Source organism: Poecilia mexicana, unplaced genomic scaffold, assembly GCF_051168715.1.
Source record: "Poecilia mexicana isolate PSO_F unplaced genomic scaffold, ASM5116871v1 scaffold_3, whole genome shotgun sequence".
NCBI lineage: Eukaryota > Metazoa > Chordata > Actinopteri > Cyprinodontiformes > Poeciliidae > Poecilia > Poecilia mexicana.
In genome coordinates, this window is record NW_028263372.1 from 6,410,976 (window position 1) to 6,434,843 (window position 23,868).

The following is a 23,868-nucleotide window of genomic DNA, read 5'->3' on the forward strand; positions in this document are numbered from 1 at the left end:
CTGGTCTCGCCAACCCAAGTTAAGAGTTTGGGTGTCATTTTTGACAGTTCTCTCTTGTCACTCTCATATAAATAATATTATCCGGCCTGCGCACATCCACCTCCGTAATATTAACCGACTTCGTCCGTCACTCTCCCTCCACTCTGCTTCCGTCTTAGTCCATAATCTGGTCATTTCTCGAATGTATTATTGTAATTCTCTCCTGGTTGGTCTGCCTCAGAAATCTCTCTGTAAACTTCAACTGGTTCAAAACTCTGCTGCTCGCATCATTACCAAAACGGCCTCATTTCACCAAATTCTACAACAACTTCACTGGCTTCCTGTTTCATTCAGAATTCAATTTAAATTCCTGTTGTTTACATTCTAGGCAATCCACAACCTTGTGCCTCCTTATCTGTCTTATCTTCTGCACATCACCACCCGTTCACGTTCCCTTCGTTCTTCCTCTTCCGTCCAGCTCAGTGTGCCTCTTGTCCATCTCACCACCGTGGGGAAAAGAATCTTCTCTTACTCTGCTCCCCAACTCTGGAACGCTCTTCCCCCTGACATCCGTAATATTGACTCTCTTCTGACCTTCAAAGCACAACTCAAAAGTCATCTGTTCAACTAGTTAGCCTTCTCACTTTAACGGTGTAGTTATTTTGTGGTTTTGTCTCTTTGTAGCCATTTATTTACTGTTTAATTTGTGTTTTTATTTTGTAAAATGTCCTTGAGAGTTTTGAAAGGGGCTGACAAATTAAATGCATTATTATTATTATTATTAAACATTTTAAAGAACTCTCATGATTTTACTCTTCAGTAACTGGAAGCATGAACGTTACAAATTAGACATCTCAACAGGAATAAAAGCTCACTTTAAGCCTAAAGAAACTCCACAAAGCCCTGATGAGCTTCTCTTCAGTTACGCCGTTTTGATCAAATGAACAATTACTGATGCTGAACTCTGACTTTGTTGTAAAGCTGACTAATGACTCAGCAGAAGCGCTGAGCGCTGCTGCAATATCCACCTTACCTCTGCTGCAGGACAAGTTCCTGTTTAAAAAAAAAAAGGAATTTGTGCAGATTAAAAAACAAATTAGTTCCACTTAAGTTATCAACAACTACCAGCTGGCATGTTTAGGAAATGACTTTGGATCAGAGCCAAAATTCTGATACATCTGAGCATTTTTGAGTCATTAAAAGCTGCAAACAGGTGCAGAAAGTAGATGGTCTAGACTTTCAGATCTTGGTGAAACATTTAAAACCCCTCAAGGTTTAATGTATACGAGCAAAAACAATCAGGTGTGAAATCTACATTTGCATTTATTCCTACTAAGGAGTAAGAGCATGCTTTGAGTAAAATAAGCTAAATTTCATCCGTTAAAGCCAGTGTTGACCCACCTGTGCGTTGGGCTCTGAGTTTTCAGAGATCCTTGCCTGACAGGAATGATCGATGAACCTCGGAGCGTGGTCGTTGACGTCCGTAATCTGAACGGTTGCAGTTCCAGTTCCCGTCATCCCTCCTCCGTCTCTGGCCTCGACGAGGACGAGGTAGGACTCCACCTGCTCCCTGTCCAGACCACCCAAGCCCACGGTGATGGTTCCCGTGGTGGGGTTGATGGTGAACATGTCTGAGATGGTGGGCACTCCTCCCACTTTGGCGTTTGTGGCGTCTAAGATGCCCACGATCCTGTAGGAGAGCACAGCGTTCTGTCCCACCGCCGAATCATCCAGGTCAGTGGCAGTCATCTCCATGACAGACGTTCCGATCGCAGAGTTCTCCGCTACATCTCCGTGGCAACTGAGGGCGCAGGGGAATACGGGAGCGTTGTCGTTGATGTCCCACACGTTGATGATAACGTCTGTAAAGCCCGTTAGGCCTTCGCCGCCCTCATCTGTTGCCAGGACGACAAAGCGCCAGACGGCACGTTCCTCGCGGTCCAGCGTCCTCTGGGCATAGATCTTGCCAGTGACCTCATCGATTATGAATTCGCTCTCAGCGCCCTGGCCATGGAGGGAGTACCGCAGGGCCTCCTGGTCGGCATCCTTATCTGGGTCAGATGCTGTTACCTAGAACGTCACCAGCACAGGGAGATCATAACCAGAGCTTTATTTTTTATTTTTTTTAAAATGCCAGACAGTTGCTGAAATATTGCTGAGGTGAAGAGATTTCATGAGGAAAGATGTTCAAATGTTGTTCTGCTCTGTGGAGTTAAAAGCACTCTACCAAGAAAATCCCTCCCCAAAACTATCTAGCTCAGGATCTGAAATAAGCGTGGCAAATGTTTTGATTTATATACAGCGATGTCGAACTAGAAAAAGTAGAATTGGTCCATATGTAGCTGAAATCAGAAGTGTTCTCACACTGAATAAAACAACACATACAACCTTTTTTCTCACTGTCTCTTGTTTTAGGTCAGTTGGAATCATCAAAATTACTTCTACTTGTTAAATGTCATAATAATGAGAGAAAGAATGTGTCAGAGATTTAATAATTAGTCTTCTAAATGAAAGTTTTACTGTCTCTTTAAACAACGAGGGAAAGTCCAGATTATGTCATGGCTTTGAAAGTCTCTGATAGGTTGACTGACATGTTCAAGTTAATCTTTATTCTGTGTATGTAAACTTCTGGTTTGTACTATATCTTTACATTCTTAAAGGAATGTTCTTACACCACTGTTATCTTCCATGAACATCCAGGCCTTTTGCATTCCTGAGTAGACTAGAAAACCATGTTATTCTCTGACTATTCCAAAATGTAGATTCTTCCTCTACGTGAGTTCTTGTAATTTCTTCCATGTACCCTGGAGGTGACCTGCTTTGATGGCATGAGATGTTTTCACAACAGAAAATGCAAACACCACATCTGGAACAAACTCTGGAGTAAGTATATAATGGAGGAATTGTCCACACCTTTGAGTCAATTGCTAAAATATGAAAAAGATAAAAATAAAAAAATATAAAAAATAGCACTTAACTTTTATAATTAATGTGATCGTTTTTTAATTTCTATTGTACGTTTTATACCAAAAGCAGACTGCATTGTTACCGCCACTGTTGAGAATAAATATTTCTGTGATTTCCTCTATCGTTTTTAGCTATTTGCATCCCTGTATACACACACACACGCACACACACGCACGCACGCACGCACGCACACACACACACCTAGAGCACAAAGCTAAGGCTAAAGGAAATGAAATACTAGGGAACGCCTTCTTTAGGGGGTAGCTTAGATAAAGGCTAACAAAGAGAACTACAAACTGTTGTTAGATGCCATTTTGCTCTGTTAGCCCATAAGGATAGCATGAACCATGAACCAGCGCTGTGTATTAGTCTTAAATAGAATTCATGAATTCAAATTACTGACTCTTCTATAGATATTACGATATAAATATCAAACCGTATCACATCCCCAGTACCTGCAGGACAAAGACAGGAGAACCATCCAGCTCCTCGGTCACACTGCCGTAGTACTCGTTCACTGTGAACACGGGCGACTCGTCGTTCTTGTTCACCACGTTCACCGTCACCGTTGTGTAATCCTCCCACTTTCCGTCTGAAGCCAGGACATGCAGCTTGTATCTGAGGAAAAGTTTCAAATTTCAGAAACGAACCCTCCTCAGTCTGAAGTCTTGTGAGTCACATTTTAATGTAGCAACTTCTCAGGCAACAGCCTTTTAAATCGAGGTCCATGTTCAGAAGATCAGCAAAAGAAACATCGTTTAGTCAGTTTTCCTGTGGCAAAACTAGAAAATCTAGTCATGTATATTTACTGGGAAACCCCCAGGCACATAGTTTCATTTTATTTCAAAATTGAGTAAGTTAGTTTATGGCAAATCTGACTTAAAGAAATTTGACTTTGTAATTTAGCACCTTGAAATTGGGGCCCTGTGTCTTTAAGAAGCTCTTGCTTTCTGAAACTCCACCTTCAGGAAGTCACCACTACGTCACTCATCAGCCCTTTAACAATGTTTTTACCAGCGCTGCACTGAGATAGGCAGCCATGGGTTGAGGTTCACAAACGTCTTCTTTCCATTTTCAGCGCAAAGCTTGGGATGTTGTTCTATATCCCAACTCTAGTCTAAATGTCTTGATCTGTCTTTGTTCTTTGGTCTTACTGGTGCTGATTGTTCAGGCATCAGAGTAAACAGACCTGAATACAGATGGATGCCATATTTACTGATGTATATCTAATAAAACATTTGAAAACCACGCATCACTTTTCTTTCACTTTCCTATTACGCATTGCTTTGAGTTGGTATAGCAAATAAAACCCATTTCTATAACATAAATGGACTGAATTTATATAACACCTTTCCATTCACACTGAACACTTAAAGTGCTTTACACTACAGATGTGAACATCTGTTTGCACTTATACACAGATCAGTCGGCATTCTACAACCTTAGGATTGTAAGACGACCTGGAAGGTTTGAGTTGTATGAATTTACTCACCCTTCCTACAGAAAGCTTCTCTGTTTTCTGTTCTGACTTAAACACATGCATCTCTCACATCAGACTCTCCCACACATTTATTAAGTCTTAACTCTACATCTGAATTGGTCTCAGCTAAGGTGAGTCTCATCTGGTTGGATGATGTTGGTAAATAAAAAAAATTAAAAGTAGTGATATACTTTATGATAAGGAATTTAATGTTTTTTTTTATTATTTCAGTGTAGGAAATTTTAATTTAAGGGTTTTTATAAACAATATCATACATGCAAATAGATAATTAAATTCCATTTTAAAAAAGAAAATAAACATTTTATTGCCTAAGTGCAATTTTTTTGAGACATTATACTCCAGTTAAATTTAATCTATTACTGATGTAGTTCACACATATTTTAGTTATTGATTAATCTATTGGTTTTTCTGAAGATTAATCAATTAATTTGATAAAAAATGTTTTTTTTTATTTAAGCCTTTTTCAAACAATACTAGAAATACATAAAAAATGCAAATAAAAAATAATTTTATTCATTTTTAAATAAGGAAATAAACAAGTAGTAACTACTATTGACAATTATTGATTAATTCAATGACTGATTGATTAATTCAATCAATGGTTTTGGCTCTATTGCAGTGACTGCGATTCTCCAAAAGACTTGTTTGGAGAATCAGATCACACATGCTTGCTCAATCAACACGAAACAAAAATGTCTGAGATGTGCACCTTGAAGTAAAATCATAGGAAGAAGAAAAAAAAGTCTCAGATTACAGATTTCCATCAGCACCAGCTGCATTTTCAACAGGCAGCTCATTTAAGTCAAGCTGTTTACTTTCTGTATGATTTCTCTGTTAAGCAGCTATGATAATGAAGCTGTTATCCACCATGTGCACAATAATGACAAATTGCTTCATACATTTATCTACCATTGCATGACTTAAGGTGGAAGCTTTAGGCGCACTTCACTGAGTGACTGTAGAGTCACCCTTAGTGCAGAAACTCCTGGCAAAATAATTACAAAGAACACAAAGGACTACACAGTTCAGTGGAAGGAGTGTGTCAGAAAACACCATGGGAGCTCTGTGAAGACACCTATAAGGAATGAAACTTCATTTTAATCCCTGCAGGAACGCATGCTGTGAATGAACGAGTTCAATGATCAGAAAGGTATGGGAAAAGTTGAAATGAAGAAATGGTGGCATCAGAATAAGTTTCTGTGGCTGCAATGAAATAATCTCTCACCTTACATATCAGAATTTAACACATTAGACATCATATATTCCATATATATTTGTAAGCAGGTATAAGAAAAACTTTCAATGTTAGCCACTGCAGTAGCTAACTGTAACTCTGTGTGTTAATGCACATTAAGGCACATTTGTTGTTTAAACTATTAAAATAGGCAATAAGCATTTTTAGAGGAAATCTCAAGTATTCATGAATTTTGGCTCTTCATGGGCGTCTATAGTCCTTAACCCTTCCGAATACTAGGGGTCCTCTTTATATATTTTTTAAAAAGATACATAATTGTTCTATGCCTCCCTAAAGGTACATGGGTAAAAAAAAATTAAATAAAAATGTTGGCTTCTCATACACACTGGATACTCTTGGTAACCAACCAAGCAACAGCTCAGGCTACTAAAGAGACTGGAAGCAGTAGAAGAAATATCTAACTTCCTGAAAACACTAAATATAAATTATAATGGAATCCAAAAACTCAAGGAAGAGTTATAGCTCTCTTCAAATTTCACAATATTTTCTTGTGCACTCGAGAAAATATCTGGTGCGCACAAGACACCAACTTTTTTTCTTGTTTTTACCTGTGTCCCCACAGGGAACTGTGTACTTTTCAGTTACCTGAGGTTTATTTTGGATTTTTAATGACTAAGAGAGAAATACCCTGCTGGTTCTGGAATATGCACACGCACACACACACACACACACACACACACACACACGCGCAAACACAAAGAAAAAAAAACCTGTCAACAAAAAAATGTCTGTTGAAACAAATCTAAAACAACCTAGAAACATCAATAAAAAATAACTAAATAGCTAAATTTTAAAAACTAACTGAATCATCTCCAATTTTAACTTTTATAGCCCAGCGCTAACGAATAGAAGAAGAGGAAAATGAAGTGTAGTGTGGATGTGTTGTGACAAAAGGCTCACCTTTTGTTCTGTTCATAGTCCAGAGGCTGAGCGATGAAGATGGTCCCCACCTCTGGCTCCACGTCAAACACGCCTCCTGTGTTTCCTGACGTGATCTGGTAACGCAGCTTCGCATTCCCACCTGCACCAGAAAAAAAAAAAAAAAAGAGCATGCTATAATGCTATATAATACTCACAGGGTTTCTTCAAGTTTCACCTTGAGTGAAACACTTAACACTTTTTCAGATCATTATGAATGAAATTTAAAACCTATACATCCACACAAATAAATGAACTTTGTCCAGCCAACTGGTGATAAATATAGACTTACCCACGATAAGACACGAAAAAGCTAGCTAGCTAGCAGGCTAGCATCGGTATGTTAGCAGTACCCTCAACAGCCTTGAGTTGCAGAACACAATGCTTAATTTTAAACACATACATTTCAGCCCTTTTAAGGATGTGGGCACTCTGTACCTATAGTGTCATAATTTCAAAAAAAGAAAAGATAAAAGAAAGCCATAAAAACTACCTGCTTTCTGCATTAAATAATAATAATAATAATAATAATAATAATAATAATAATAAAGAAAAAAATGCTCAAAATATTATAAACTGTCTAAGATCCCTAGAATTCACAGTACAATCTCTTCATGGTTATACCTGAAATAAGCATCTTTGGTCATCTATTAGTGGCTGATCAATGAAATGCTCTCCTAAATGAAACCCCTGGTAAAGCCATGGCCTGCATCTCAATCCTCCACCCTGGATGTTAATGTGAAAGGGAAAGATGAGGCCTCTAAAGGCTAGATGAGATTCAGCGCTTATTAAGGAGATGAAAGTCAAGGAAGGAGGGAGCAGAATGCTCTAATCCAGATCGTTTTGTACTGTCTGTCTGTTTTCATTCTAAATGAGACATTAGGGAATACATAGGATTGCATTCCATTGATTCATCCTCATTGTCTTTTTTTTGCACTTGTATAAATCCCTTAAGCACTTAGAAAATGCTGAAATCCAAAAGGAGGAGGAAAAAAAGCAGAACTGTACAGGGAATAATACAGCAGTTAAAATAAACAAACAACTCCAGAGAAAATTAATGTTTTTTTCCCCCCAAATGTACCAATTTTGAAGTTACATCTCCTCTCTGGGTGAGGGGCTTTACTGACCCCAGAGTGCCAATAAAGATGAAGTCTGGTGCTGCATTCATGCCTTTCTGGTTACATTCTGTAGATCATGTTGCACTTATGCAATATGAATTTTACTGTAAGTTATAGTGATGTATTTATAATGGAAATGTATTACGTTGGGCTCCTCGTCCAACCCAGTATGTTCCCCATCCTCCTAATGCCAATTATATTGAATGAATCACAACACAACTCAACCAAGAGCGTGCACTTTGACTTTTTTTTTTTTTTTTTTACTTTAAGAGAACTCAGATCAACCTGTTATTAATCATTGACTCCTAGGCCAGTGTTTCTGCTCTGTCCTCTCAGATCCTCAGTCGGTCGTGGCAGATGGCCGGTCATGCTGAGTCAGGTTCTGCTGGAGGTTTCTTCTTGTTAACAGTCCATTTTTCCTGTTTACTGTCACCACATGCATGCACAGTGAGGAACTGCTACAAAAGTGAGGATTTCATGTGATCAAATGTCTGTTACCACACGTTTGCACAGGAGGAGGGAAGGATTTCTGCAAGATCAGTGACTCTATGTAACCTGCTGGATCAAGATGTAATGCATGTAACTTAAGGTTTTCACATGATTAGATTGGACTGACTAGATGTTTCTGCATATAAACTGAATGTTTATCTTGTAAAGTGCCATGAGACATTCAATCAGTGCTATGTAAAGAAACTGACCTAAAACTGAACTCAATTAGATAAAGGTTAAGCGCACATGCCTTGATGCAAATAATTGTGTCAAGGCAATTATAAAGTTAGAATTTTGTCTTGGAATAAAAATACTATTTCTACAATCAAAACTCCTTTCATGTGTTCTGTTGCTTAAAAAGAATGTGTTAGCCAGGTCAGAACTCAAAGAAATTTGAAAAGGTCTGACTGGTTCACCTCTGAATAAATTATTTAGAAAAGTCTGGGATTAAGATCAATTTATGGATAAGATGCACATACAGCATAAGAAACCTACTGCAAGCAAATCTTAAATAAATAAAAGTTGAAAAAATAAAGACAAAGGATGGCAGTGTCATGCCCCTTCAAGATCTTTTGCCTCAGGCTGCAAGTCCTCCTCTTCACCAGTCTGCCTACAACATCGTCTCATTTGTCCTAACAACCAAAGTACTGAGTACACTGGATTTGGACTTCTTTGCTGCTTATGGAAACATGAATTCTGCTTTCTACCAAAAAATCTAGAGGGAGAATGTTCGGCTGTCATTTGCTGACCGTAGACTCAAGCACACTTTGTGTTTATAGCTGGAATATGATCTGAAGGAAGCAAACCAGCAAGTCTGCTGCTGTGTAGAAAACTAAATGACAATTTGAAGTATCCAAGGTAAACACTGCAAATGAACAGAACTGAGATGATGTGGTCTGGTCTTAATTAGGCTATCCGTGTTTTAAAGTCCTTCTATGTGGATGAATTAAAATAATTTTACCAAGAAGACAGGCCATAACTTCCTCGTTGTGATGTAAAAGACTGGCTGCTTTTCACCAGTATTGGTTAAGTTGTTGATTTGGGGAGTTTTTTTTTTCTCTTTACAAGTGAAATCATAAATTGAAGAGTTCTTTTTGTATTTACTCAGGTTAAAATGTGCTATTCTGAAACATTTTAATGTGACAGAACATCAATAACAGAAAATCTAAAAGGAGGCAGACTTTTTGTCAATTGCATTAGTTAGCAAAAATTACTAACTTAGCATTTCTAGATAAGTGAAATAAAACGTATCCCAATGTTTTCATTTGGTTATGAGATGTCATATGGAGTCTTTCTTATGTGAAACATTTAAATACTAAGACGGATTATGGCCATGCTAAGAAAATAATTGAAAAGAGAGTAATGTTAAAAAAAACTGCAAGACAAAACTCATAATATTCAGAGAATAAAGTCATATGGGAATAAAGTCAAAATAATATGAGAATAAAATCATAGTATTATGAGAATAAGGTCAGAATATTATGACTTTATTCTTTTATTATTATGACTTCTTTCAACTGCATTCTCATACGACTACCCTCATAATTTTAATTAAGTATGCTAACTATTTTTTTTCTTAGTATGGCCCTAAAACTCCGTCAGCCAGCAGTACTATCAGCTAAAAGCTATACAAGAAAAACCTAATTCAAATCCAGATAATAAAATATACACAGTTATTCCTATATCAGCCTCTTTCTCTCACTCAGGACGTCAAGGGGTTCAGTTTCTGTCAGCCTGAAAAAGAGAAGATGCTGCGACATAAAGCTGCTATATATGGAAGTTCATTTTCAGTCACATTACCTTTAAAGATAGAAAATGACACTATGAAGCTCTGTAATAATCTTATCTACAGGATTCACATAGGAAGGGGATTATCATCCAGCAACACATTCCAAGTTTGGCACAGACCAATAGCATCGTGTTATTGCAGTACAAACACTTAATATGGATGTAATATATATTTCAGTGTCTCTGTGGACAAGCACGACTTTATGTTCTCTAAAGGTATTTTGACTCCCTTCTATAAGGTCCGAGTCAGACAGACTGTGCTGCCTCTGGCAGATGAAAATATTGAAAACTTGTGACTAACAGCTCGGCGCACGCATCATGGAATATTCTAATTAAATGTGTTGCTGCACTTCCGATATAAAATTAAAATAAAGATTTCTCTGGTGATGCAGCCATCCAGCCCGACTGTTGGTGCACCAACACATCACCTTTGTCACACAGGCTCTGGTTATTATTAGTGAGTGCTGAAAGATATGTATTATACATGGATTTCACGAAGTAACATCGCAATTTCTTCTGCTCTTAGTCTAAAGACAGTGGCACGTTTTATGAAAAAGAAAATCTATTGGAAGATATTAATTAAAAAATGATCAAAATATTAATTTATTTACATTCAAATGATTACATTTTAAAAAATATGTAAAAAAGCATAGCAATGTTGATTCATTTCACTAAATTAATCCCAAAATTCACTTTATATAGATTGCGTAGATATAGATACATAGAGCGATCATATATTTTTTAGCATATATTTATACTAATTTGGATTCATATCACAGCTAATGAAAACCCCAGATTATTACTACTACACCAACTGCATGACACATTCAATCAACACAGTAATTTATGCCATCTTATGTTATTCTAATTTATCAAGATGCACCTGTACACTAATGTCATCCTACAAAGTCTCCAGAAGTAGAATGACTATAAGAAACACATTTTCTATTGAGGTGAAGTGAATGACATGAATTTTTATGGAAATCACATCTGGCACACTGTGATGCAGACGTTAAATTTAAAGTTAGAAGAAAAGCTTCTGAGTGTCTTTACTTTGGAGAAGAGACACTTTTTTTCTCAATTTTCCATCTAAATTCATGCAATCAAACCGAAAAGGTCAAACATTAGAAAAGCATGGATCTCCTGCAGCTCTTTCAGTTTGTCCAACTGTATATTACATAAGAAAAAAACACTGATTTAAAGTATAAATACGATTCTTTTTCCCTGTAGAAATTCTCTCTCAATATTATTTATTGGGGTGGCGACTAAAAACTGATCATTCAGAGACTTAAAAACAAAAACAAAACAAAAAATCTAAGAAAGAGATCAACAGAAGGACTGACCCAGAATTGAAGCATTGTTTATTCACTGTCATAAAAGAAACTAATATAATGGATGAAAGCTGACTACGTCTATAAAGAGGAGAGTTGCAAAGGAATTCTGGCTGGCCTTCATTCACATAAGGTAGAGAGTTTATGGATAGATTTTCAGTGATCAGCACCCAACGGAACTTTGACTGTTCCAGTCGTCACTGCAGTGCTGCTGATAAAGAGAAAAAGTTCTGCCACTTTTCCAGAAGATGCTTTCCTGTTTTCCATCCAAAAGATGCTTCAGCTCATCCTTGTCAGCGACTGCTTGCCTTGAAGCTCATGACTGCTAAGTTAGATTGTTCTTGAAGTTCCCAAGACGCAGCTGCTGAGGGTTATCAGAGCGAGAAGAAACAGGCTCAGCACATGACCCCACGCTGAGCCGAGGGCGCCGTGTTAAAGAGCTGCAGTCTCTCTGAGGAAGGTGCAGTCTGCGCTATCGAGCTGCTGTCAGCTGTGGCTTAGTCTAGAGGTTTGAGTCTAAGTTGTTACAATGAGCCCTGGATATGCATTGGAGTGTTCAATCAACACCCTGTATGTTTGAGACTCTTATTTTGAAGTAGCAAAGGAAGCAGTCTTTAAATTGCCTGCTTATTTTGACTTGATAAGGACCAAAAAATGTCTATGACACCATTTTGTTTAAGCAGCATACATTGACAGACAGAAGATGCTTCATAGCTTTCTATTGATGCTAAGCTAAAGGACTTTGTGTTTCTTTCCAAAGAGTTGGGACTGCATTTAATCTTCTCGAGTAAAATATCTAACATATTTAAATTGATTAAACTTGAACTAGCTAATTGTACACTGGGATGCTTTAACACATGGTTTGGTATTTATGGAGCCTTTATTGTACTGTATTTATAACAAATAAAAAAATACATAATTCTCCACCAGAATAAGCCATACCAGGCATAAACAATGACAGAAAAAAATAATAACAAAATTCAGAATTATGAAAGAAGTTTGTAAGTGGAGCTGGTCTCATCCCAGTCCTGTCACTCTTGGTCTGACAGACTTCCCTACATAAGCTGTCGTATATTGTCCACAAACAATCGTTGTTGTTAGTTGTGCTTTTTTTGTTGTTTTATTAGATTGTATTGTATTTGTGAGCTTGTCAATTAAACATTGCTGAACAAACTACAACCGATCCAGAGTTGGCTCCATCCATGACTTCTGTACGCAACACGCTGCTGTGTGACGGCAACGTTCTCCTTCTGCGCAAGCAGCTCACTTTGGAGTCGTATCCAGCTCATTCAGAAGTCTGCATGATACTGCATTGTTCTGTAGAATGACCATGCAAAGTAAATAAATAAATATATTGGAATTTAGCATCAAGACCTTCTGTGTGAGCGCAGCCACTCTTTCCTCCATGTGTTCTCCATGCTCTTCTTGGGCGCTGGGAGAGTAGTTTTAAGTCATTAGATGTAGTGCCAGTGAAAGGTTTTCATCACAATTACGGGTTACTTTGCTTGTCATTTGCTGTGCTGAATAGTTGAAAGAACCAAAAGTGTTCAGGAATCCTTTAAAGAAGAAAACCGCCTCATAGGCCGTTACCAGACTGAGATCCAGACGTGACAAGTTGAAGATATGAGAGAAAAAGAAGCTGATATAAGACTCCAGGGACGTCCGTCAGCTGCACACGGCTTTTAAAGAAACCTCAGCTGTGAGATATAATTGACTTTAGTGATGGAGAATATTTTCAAGCCCCAAAAAAAAATCATTAGAGAACACATTTCCAATCCTTCAGAGTTTCTTCATGCAGCTTACATTCAAATGTTATATTAAATTGCTTCTTTCACGGTGGCTGATTCAACCTCACATATTATTGTGATTTTCTTAGCTCTATAGCATGTTTTATAGTGCTCCCTTCCAAGTAAGCGGGCGTCAGACAAAAGCAGCAGAGTTAAAAGAGGATTTTTCTCTTCCTAAAGTGAGGGAAAAGCGAAGCAGTCTGGCAGTGTGGCTTGTGTAAATGTGTTTGATTATGCATTTCTAGCACTGGCCCCACATTCACGCCTACATATTCTATTCTGCCTCTATATCACCGGATGTCAAAGCACGCACACGCACACACACACACGCACACACACGTTCACATGTAGAGTCCTTTTTTTTTTTCATTCCACCTACCTTCGTCCCCATCATTGGCACTAACTGTGAGAATAGCAAAGCCCACGTCAGCGTCCTCATCCACATCAACTTCATAAGACGCCTGTGCAAACACGGGCTTGTTATCGTTCACGTCGCTGATGAAAACGCGAACATATGCTGTGTCTGAAAATTTTAAAAACATACAGAGAGAGAAAGAGAGAAGGAGGAGAAAGGCAATTAAAACCAGAGGTTGCTCCTATTCTGTCAACGTTAACATGAACATCTGTTTTTTTTGTTTTTGTTTTTTTCCCTCTTGGTGCAGCGTTTTAGTCGCTTCGATGGAGAGTATCAAGAAACCCGAACGCATACAGGAAAACTGGCAATTCTTCTACAAACACGTAAATCCTTTCAGCTATTATTTTTTACCACTTTTTTACTATTTTTTACAAAATGTCTGTGTTGATTTTGACAGTTTTGCTGCAAAATTCTTTTCTTTTTTTTTTTTTTTACATCAACATCCAACCTAAGGGGAAGTGAGCTTCACAGGGAACCTGATCAGACGGATCAGGGCGACGCTCTGCGCCAACCAAGACACCACGTATGCTTCCTTTGATATCTGTATCAAGAAGTGCAAAAATTGCAAGGCAGTTTTGAGACTTAGATTAATTATTTACCGCAGGGCGGTGGAGTTGGTACACAGTTCATGGTAAAAAAAGCAATAAATGGATGTAGACTTAGAGCTGCACACACCGCCAGAGCCCTGCACATGTTCAGAGAGGTGGGCAGCAAAGGAAGATGAATGCAGGAAGTGACCGAGTGGATTTCAAAGCCATAGCTCCTCTGTGTTTTCACACACAGCACCCAACTCCATCCTACAGACTCGCTCTTTGGCAGAACTTCCTGCCAGCAGAAACCGTCTTATCAGGGTTGTTTCTGTGAAAACATGACAACTCACTGTTGTCTCTTGTCTATGTTTGTGCACTTAGATCTGCAAAGCAAACACAAAGTATTCAAGTGCCTTCCTTTCCTGCATTTGTTCTTTTTTTCCCCCAGACTCACACCCCCAAAAAATAAAATCCAAACAAATGAGGTTTGAATACGAAACCTAAAGCGAGAGACAGGCCAAGATCAGTTCAGGGATTTTGAAAGGAAATGTCAGGATTTTTCCCCAGCATTCTAGGACTACAGTTTGATTAAGTGGCATGTTTGGATGATTACAGGCAGTAGGTCATTTCCTGCTATTCAAGACGAAGAAAGATTAATTTCATTAAATAATCTGTCATTTTATTTCCTTTCTTATATTGTATATGTATTCTGAAATAAAGAAAACCCTATGGTGCGCAGAACTAAATGGGGGGAAATGATGGGATTTCTGTGAAACCATAGCTGCATTTCCTTTTTAAATATTCGCAAAACTATTGATATTCTCCTTATCTTTAAAAAAAGACTCACTTTTGCAACAGTGGTGTTTCCATTAAATAAGAAATGCAATTAAAATCACCCATGAATGCATGTTTTCATGCAATAAGACATTTAAAATCATGGCGGCAACGGATGTAAACACTTCAGCGATATATTCATAATTCAGTCATGTCACAATCAGCCATCAGCGTCTCACTCAGGCGTTGAAGCAGAAAGGCTCTTATACTTGTATATGTATATTAGTGGCATTTAGCGGAAACCGCAGTCTTTGATTTGAAGAACTTTGGACTCAACACATTTGAACAACAAACTTAACTTTTGATGAGCAGTTTGATGCTGTCAGAGCTCTGGTGGAGCCAGCCATCATAGGAGGCCAGTTCCTACAGCTGCTGCTGTGTACAAACTGGAGCGATGTGAAAAAAAGTGTTTCCATTGCAGTTTTGTAAAATACACAAATCTCGATTGTGGCTGAAAAACCATGTCACCCAAATAGTTTTTTTTTTTTTTTTTTTATTGCTGTCTTTCTATTAAGGACATTTATTTTCATAATTCCTCTTTGCTCAATTTTATGGTTAATGAAAACAAAGCTACTGAGTTCTGTCATTTCATTAACATACCGTTTTCATGTCAGTGTATTTACCTCTGAATAGTGAGTGTATTAGAATGAAAGGTGTGGACATAATGTTCTGCTGCTTCAGGACCAAGTGCATTAAATCTGACAGGACGTCTGGAAATGTCCTTTGAATACTACAAGTGATCAGATAATCACTAGTCCAATAAATCAGAAAGCAGGTCAAACCATCAGTTTCAATTACAGTTCTAACATCCTGCATCTGATCACTCTCTATAGCAACCTTAAATCAATCCAAACTACCAAAGTAAAAAGAAACAAAGCAGCAATGTTTGTGAAAACTAGGAATCCTGAGTCTCCAAACTTTTGATTAAAACTGTTGAGTCCAACATCGTCTTGGTCTCACACAGCTGTGTGGCTGTTGCATTCCCTCATCCAGCAAGCTGATCAACAGCTGTTGCAACTGGCAGTTGAGATTTGGCAGACTGGGACAGAGTTGGAGTTGACATTTGAGGTAATTTAAAACGTGTCTGTTGAGAGAAGAAAGACCCAGCGAACCACCGAAGGACCTCACGCATGGTCCCCATACGTCTGTACCAGCACCCTGGAGGAGTAAGGCATGCAAATGTAGAACATAATTAGCTGCAACTGACGAAGCAGGGAAGAAGTAGTAGGAGGACGATGGTTTGTTTTTGTTTTGTCAGACAATTTGCAGCTGGCTCCACCAGAGCTCTCACAGCATCACAGTTCATAAAGCTGTGTGTCATTTCAACATGTTGAATCCATGACTATTCTGTAAAATCATCGACAATTTCCCCAAACGCAGCATACATAGCCTCTCCCAAGCAGGCAGGGCTTGTTGCTCCACTAAGATGCCCACATCTCCTCTGATTGGTTGATAGATGATGAGTACTAGCACCATGACTGAATTATGAATATATATCTAGTAACAGTTTTCATCAGTCGCTGCCATGATCTTTAACCAATTATCACATGAACAAGCTGAATGCTGAAAATGATGGACAGCTGCAGGATACAAACACTCCGCCTCATATAAATGCTCAGAAGGAAACATGTAATAAACCCACTAAGTTATGGTAAAGCCCTGGATATGATCCAATGCTGCCTGTGGCACTACCGGTCAGAATGACACCAGTTTTTCTCTATGGTGTCTATTCTAACCATGCAAGCATCTGAATCATCTACACCAATGGTCTGCAGGTACAACGCTGATAAAAAAGTATTCAGTTCTTTTTCTTCATTTAGGTTTTTTTCCTACTGCTTTTGTTGATTTTACAAATCAATCATGGTTGCAATAATTTGTCTTTTTGTAATTTATTTTGCCAAAAAAAAAAAAAAAAACACCTTCAATGTCAAAGTAAGAACTGATTTCTATAAAGAAGTAATTAAATGAACATATTTAACATAAAACAAGAAATTACAGAAATCTTCACCCCCTTCAAACAAAAACTTTAGGTGATGCACTGTTGGCTGCAATCAGAGTAAATATGTGTCTATATATGGACTCAATCTTCCTCATTTCTTTCATACAAAACCATTGAAGCTCTGTCATGTACCATGGGCACCTGGGGACATGGCTCAAAGTTAGGCATAATTATGCTTCAAAAAATAAGCAGAAGTCAAAACAATGTGTTAATATAAATAGAAATTCAAACGTACAACCTTCATTTCTTTCGCTGTCATTCATTCCTTTTCTGGTTCATTCTACATTCAAAACAAACCAAGAACAACATCAAATTACTGCCAGTGTCTCTGTAGTTCCTGCACTTCTTAATATTTAACATCTGTTTACACTGTTACAAATGCCATGGTGAGCCAAACCTGAAGTGATATTAATAATCAATGGTGATTCATAAAAAATACAAACCTCTTTTTGAAAAGAAACTGATGCACTGCTTCTTCAAGGATGCAATACAAGAATAATTTGCTCAATCATTTCAACCTTGTATTTAACCGAGAATGATCGAGAAACAAAAAAAAGTATGAATATTCATTCTGACAGTGCTTGTAATATTACAGCTGATATGTGTATAATAATTCTGCTCTTCAGAAACAAAGTAGCATTTAAAAACTCCATAAAACCCTTTTTAACTTCAGTAACACACATTTCTGCCAACCAGTCCCAGCAGTCTGATTAGTATCAGAGTCTACAGATATTTGAATATCGGAGCATAAGTGTGCAACAATGTCAGACTTTATGAACTGGCTAACTACAGCCCTGCAGAATCATTAAGGTCGTGGAGCCATTTTGACTTTGGCAGCTGACTGCTCCACAGAGAGAAGTAGGAACATTATGCTGTAAAAACAGATTAAATCTTTAGATTAAATACGGAGCTAAGTTTTTTATGTGCAGAGTTTTTTATGTGCCACGTGTTCAGAGTCTGTACTTTGAATTTATTTTGTGTTCCTTTAAAATACCTTTTTAAAATGTTTATTTTCAGTTACACACCTGGCAAAATACACAATGTTTACAGACAAAGATCATAGTCAGATGGCAGCATGTATGACAAACGTTTGCATCAATTAACGTTAACATTTATGAGTAATATTTCATCTTACTGGATTGGAATCCTTTACTGGGTACAAAGACAAACCGTCTTAATCAAGAATACTTAAATATATCAACTGGAGCTGTAAACTCTAAGGAATTTTATTTTTCACTTTCAAGATACTGTAAATTTTAAAGTATTTCATCTTTCCTTCAGGTCAGAGGATAAACAATAATTATTATTATTCCAAATGAACTCTTTCCATGAAAGTAAATTTGTTGCCAACAGCTACTTTCCAGGTCAGTCCCCTTTTCTTTTAACCTTTAGAGTTGCTAACAGAAGGCCAGCAGTACACCCTTAATAATAACAGATCTAATGGACCCGCAGTGTCTTCTTTGCCTCTGCTAGCTAGCTAATCTCTTCCTGAAGCTAGCTTCTTATCAAAGCTAGCTAGCTAGCTTACACAACACTTGTATAAGTGTTGTTAGTTTCCTTTTTACATTCCTTTTTCAAGTCACTTGTTAAGTCAAAGATGATCCGGTTAATATATCTCATACAGGTCTCGAGTGACGGCTGTTACGTCATAATGCTAATTTGCAATGCAGCATGTTTCTCCTCATGGAAAGCCCTTTTTCCCCACCTGCTCTTTTTTTTAAAGTTTCTCCCCACCAACTTCTTCATGTTAAATCTTAAAGTTATGATTTTGTTTATAGAAGGAACTGATTTAGAAACAACTACAATCCATGGTTAAATTTTACTTGGCTTTAAAATGTCTTCAATGCAATATTTTAACCATGATTCCACCCTGAAAGTGGAAATCACAATTTCATATCCCTTCACAGCCACCACTTGTACAAAAAACCTTACTGGGCAACAAATCTAGCATCCATTTTCTTTACAGCCTTGTCCCTAGTGGGGTCAGGAGGGTTGCTGGTGTCCATCTCCAGCTAACATTCTGGGCGAGAGGCGGGGTCACCCTGGACAGGTCGCCAATCTGTTGCAGGGCAACACAGAGACACACAATCATGCACACACACACTCACACCTAGGGGCAATTTGGAGAGGCCAATTAACCTAACAGTCATGTTTTTGGACTGTGGGAGGAAGCTGGAGTACCCAGAGAGAACCCACACATGCACAGGGAGAACAAGCAAACTCCATGCAGAAAGACCCAGGCTGGGAATTGAACCCAGAATCTTCATGCTGCAAGGCAACAGGTCTACCAACTGCACCACTGTGCAGCCCCAAATCTACCATCAAATATTTATTTTAATACAGACTGATAATTTGCACAGTCCCTAAAGCTGTGCAAATTAAGTTAATATTTTGACTTTTTTTTTTACCACCAAACTGTTTGTACTGAAAAGTAGAAACATGTAGAGGGAAATAAACTATTCTTTCCATGTACATTATCTGGCAGATTTAAAATTTTTAAAATATTTGTCCTATTTTGTCACATTACACTCACAAACCTTAATGCAAAACACAAAGCAATGTGTATTTTTTAAAATGGAAAGAAAATGATATCTGATGTCACTGTCATTTTTCCCACTCTAGTAATAATCTGCAAGTGTGGCTCATATCCTGAGCCAAACTGAAATTAAAATGTTCACCTACACACGTTTGCAAAAATAGCATGAGCTCTGTTAGAAGGAGGAAAACCTCAAACATACATTTCTTGCCTTGCCATGGATTTTCAGATGGATTTAGATCTGGACATTGACTGAGTCAATGGAACACATAAATATGCTTTGATCTAAAGCATTTCAATGCCAAAACGGCTGTATATTTAAGGTGCAACTCAGAAATTCATCTCTGTTCTAGTCACAGATCTTTGCAGCTTCTAACAGGCTTGTGGAAAACTACAAGTAGGCTTTCTTCTTTCCCGTCTTCCTTCTAAATGTGTTGAGTGGCCTCACTAACAGTGGGGACGAGTTGCTGTGATCCTGAACAGCCGTGTCTTGGTAGGTTCCTGTCTGACCACTTTGGAGACCACAATCAAGGAAGGTTTAGCCTTTTGGTTTTCCAACATTCTTTTGTAACTCTTTATACATTTCATTTATCTATTTTTGGTGAGAAATTAGATGATTTTTTTTTATCTATAGATCTTCACTGGACTTTTGATCCTCCTATTATTGATCTCTGCCACCAGGTAAAAAAATGATGATTTTCAAATAAAAAAAAACAAAACAAAACAAAACAAAGAAACCACAACTTAGTTTAACATTTGATGCATTGGTGCTGAAAATTGACAATAAAATGCAGTCCTTAAGTTAAGCCGTCCACATTCTGCTTTGATTAACGGCCTTCAAAGTCTTTGGTGTTTTTTGGAGAAGGATTATGGACTTGTGTCTGTTTTGAGGATTTTTTTTCTACCATCACCTTTTCTTATCCATCCATCTGTCTCAACAGCTGTTCTGTTTCTTCATCATCTCGCTATGCTTCTTGTCTACGTATGCATTTCATCTGGCAGCAAATGAGAGAGAGAGGGATAGGGAAGAGGGGGATCGGGCTGACACGCTGAAAGAGGGAGATACCCTTTGGTTTTTGAGTGAAGAGACGGAGCAGATGTGGGAAAAATAAACATTAACACTGCCTTCGATCGCGATTTGGAGGCTTAGATGAAGTCTGTAGAGCAGCTGTCTGCTGCACCGACTTCTTTGTGTTGCTCTGTTTTTCAAAAGAAAAAGCAATCTCCAAGATCTTGTTTCCTGTTATGAAAGGATTTTGAATTTGATGTAATAACATTTTATTTGCCATAGCTTCCACAGCACACTCATAAACAGCAAGAAGAAGCTGTTCTATTTATTCATTAAGGTGTGTATGTCAACTTAACATGAAGTTTTACACAGAAAGGCCTTTACAGTTTGGAACAGGTTTAGAGGGTATGGCAAGTCATTTTACCTTCCTACGATTCATTTTGTCTGTGCTTTTATTAGTGGATAATGCTTGACCACTGTAGAAATATCCTTAGCGTAGTATTCATACCTTAAAAATATGAACACTGAACATTTGAGTATTGAAATACATGGAACTGTGATCTGAAAATGATTAGGAACCATGCTTGCATCCTGGATTTTTACAAATAAAGTCTGCTTTTGAGTAAAGGTCACTGGATGGATGTGGTGCTATTTAATATAAAAGTAAGGTGGAGGCTTTAAAATATCAGTACTGTGTGTTGTACATAACGTGTTCTCTTGTATTAAGATTTTAATATTATTGCCTCAAATAAATAAAAATCCAACTGAAATAACTGGTCAAATTTTTTATCATTCCTGAAATCAGTTCTAGCTAAACCTTACTGAATAAAAAAAGCATGTGCCAATTTAGACATTCAGTTTTGGTGTCACTGTCTTCAACTGTAGGAAAGCAGACAATGTATGAACGGTGTCAATCGGCTGCCTTAGCACAAGATCAAAACTACGTCCCTCCATTCGAGTCACTAATCATAACCTGGACCAGACATAGGCAGAGAGAAGCTGTTTAATGAATGTGACCTCGTGGGGGTTTAACATGCTAGAGGAGAGGTTGTAACCTCTCAGTGAAGTGAGTTAGAGGGAGGGCTGTAGCACCTTCAACAACATCCCAGGCCACACAGTGGACACCGCTGGTTTACAGTTTACATCTGTTGTTTCTTTTTTCTTTGTTTTAGGATTTCAAACTTTTATTGGACAGTTAATTGAATAGAAATATCCTGCTTAGTCACAGTGGGACTTAAGTGATTATAATATTCCTATTTTCTTTTTCACTAAACATCTGAAAGTGGAGCTTAAGTGAGTCCAGAGAAACTAACGTCTTCCTTCTGTAATAGCATTCAGCTAGAGGTAGAATCATCTTGGCTAGCTGCGGCTCCCATCCCTAACAGATCCCCTGGCACAGTGAAAAACATTGAGTACCCAGAAGAAATATGACTATTTTACAGTCAGAATATTTTCAAAAAAACAAATCTGATATTTTGTTCTCCATGTCATTTTGTTCCTGCAATAGCAGTTTTCATATTCTCACTGTAATTTTCCATTGTCAATCATTATGACCATATCTGTGAGCGAGCCGCAGACAAAAGAACATGTACAACCAGTCCTGTGCACAACTATCTGCTCTGCCAGACACATGGCAATCACACGAGGATAAGATCCCACTAAACCTGTACTTCTGACAGAGAGGAGGGAACGCTGCAGGTGTGTTTTTGATGAGGGAATAACATTATAACCTGATGCAGCGCTCAAAAGAGTCAATTTTACATAATACTGCTCCTACAAAGACGAGCTGGAAAGTGTCGCTCTAAGTTACCAGAGTTGGGTTGTCCATGCTTTCCTGGTCGCGAAGACTCCCAGCCATCCACAGACTGAACCTCCAAAAGGTATGAGCTTTTGGTCTCTCTATCAAACACAGCCTGAGAGTAGATGAAGCCCAGCTCGGAGTCGATGCGGAAATACTTGTGATCCCCACTGCGGTCCTCCAGCAACGAGTAGGAAATCTGAGAAGAAAGGTGGAAAACAAACCTTGGGTCTAAAAAAAACAACATGCATTTCTATGTATTTATTGTCAAAGATTGTACACTAAAGTGATCAGTTAATGTGTGATTTTTTTTTACCTTGCCATTAAGGCCCAGGTCCAGATCATTGGCTGATACCTGGAAAATCAAAGTTCCTGATTCTGCTCCTTCAGTGACTGAAGCCTCGTAGATGGAGGAAGTGAAGAATGGAACGTTGTCATTAACATCTGAAGATGGAAAAAGACAATTTTCCCTTCAAGTCAGAAGCACTTGATAGAAAATGCTTCTAGATCAAACCTCTTCCCTATAAGGACTGACACTAGGCCACAGATACACTAAATGTTTCGTTTTGTTAAATCAGTTCACAAAAACTAGAGAAATGCTATTAACTAAAGTTTTACAGTTTGTCTCTAATAAACCTCGTTTCTTAGTTACATAATTCCAGAATATGAAGTGCCTATTAGCAGCTTTTGTCTTTAACTGATAGAAGTCAGAGCATCACGTTAAACCTCTGTACTGAAGACCAATAAGAGATGCAAAACAAGAGAAAAGATTTTCAGAAAAGTAAAAGTCCAATTTAAACAAAGCAGATTAATGTCCAAAAGCATTACAGATTGTACTCAAAACCTGCCACACATTAAATCTGCTGCTGCCTCATGAGCCTCTTTTCCTCCCATGTCTTCTGAGCAAATGTCTTAATCTATGAATAAAAAATTGGGTCTTAAATCCATTACAGACCTCCTTCTCCTCCTCAGAATAACTGCCTCTGGAGAAGTCAAAGAGCTTTCTTATTAAGACAGATATGGACGATGGGGAGGGCTAAAAGAGAAATGGAAGTTAGAAGAGGGACAGTAGGGGAAGAGAGGGTCTGTGAGAATTAATTATTTCTCACTGGATTAAGCACAAATGTGACTGAACAGCGAGTGTGTGTGTGATTGTGTGTGAGTGCAAGCTTTATAGCAACTGGATGCAGTGGCACCTGGAGGAGAAAGGTCAGGATTTCAAAACTTCACGTCAACAAAGTTAATTCAGACTTAAAAGACATAACCAAACAATAAAGATAGGCATAAATGGTACAGTGAACAGGGTGTCAGTATTTACATGGGCAACAGAGACTGTGCATTGTGATCAAACGTGTTCTGAAAGGGTTCTGAAGTGAAGTGCTGGTCCGTTGTTCTGCTTTTTGAGCTGCAACTCGTCTGTCATTTTGAGTTCCACCAAGCATGGAGTCTGTGCTTTCCAATATTAATAAAGACATGGCTAAGCTCCACACATCACTTTGGGGGACTTGTTTACTTCCCCAACCAGCTCACAGTAGCTGAGTTTCCATGACAAACTTTGTCAATATTCACTGATGTCAGAAAAGGAACACAATTTCACAATTGTGGTGTTTCCAT

General features: G+C 38.1%; 1 protein-coding gene across 1 annotated transcript in view; it reads right to left on the reverse strand.

Moving 5' to 3' along the window:
• Window positions 1-1,763: 1,763 nt before the first annotated feature.
• The window catches only part of LOC106918233 (neural-cadherin-like), a 48,735-nt gene continuing 26,630 nt past the window's right edge, over window positions 1,764-23,868 (reverse strand). The window contains exons 8-14 of the mRNA XM_088004602.1: window positions 22,571-22,698; window positions 22,267-22,453; window positions 13,513-13,656; window positions 6,603-6,723; window positions 3,402-3,564; window positions 1,908-2,049; window positions 1,764-1,780 (exon numbers count right to left, since the gene is read on the reverse strand). Coding sequence (XP_087860728.1) covers window positions 1,764-1,780; window positions 1,908-2,049; window positions 3,402-3,564; window positions 6,603-6,723; window positions 13,513-13,656; window positions 22,267-22,453; window positions 22,571-22,698 — 902 coding nt within the window. The remainder of the gene's footprint in view (window positions 1,781-1,907; window positions 2,050-3,401; window positions 3,565-6,602; window positions 6,724-13,512; window positions 13,657-22,266; window positions 22,454-22,570; window positions 22,699-23,868) is intronic.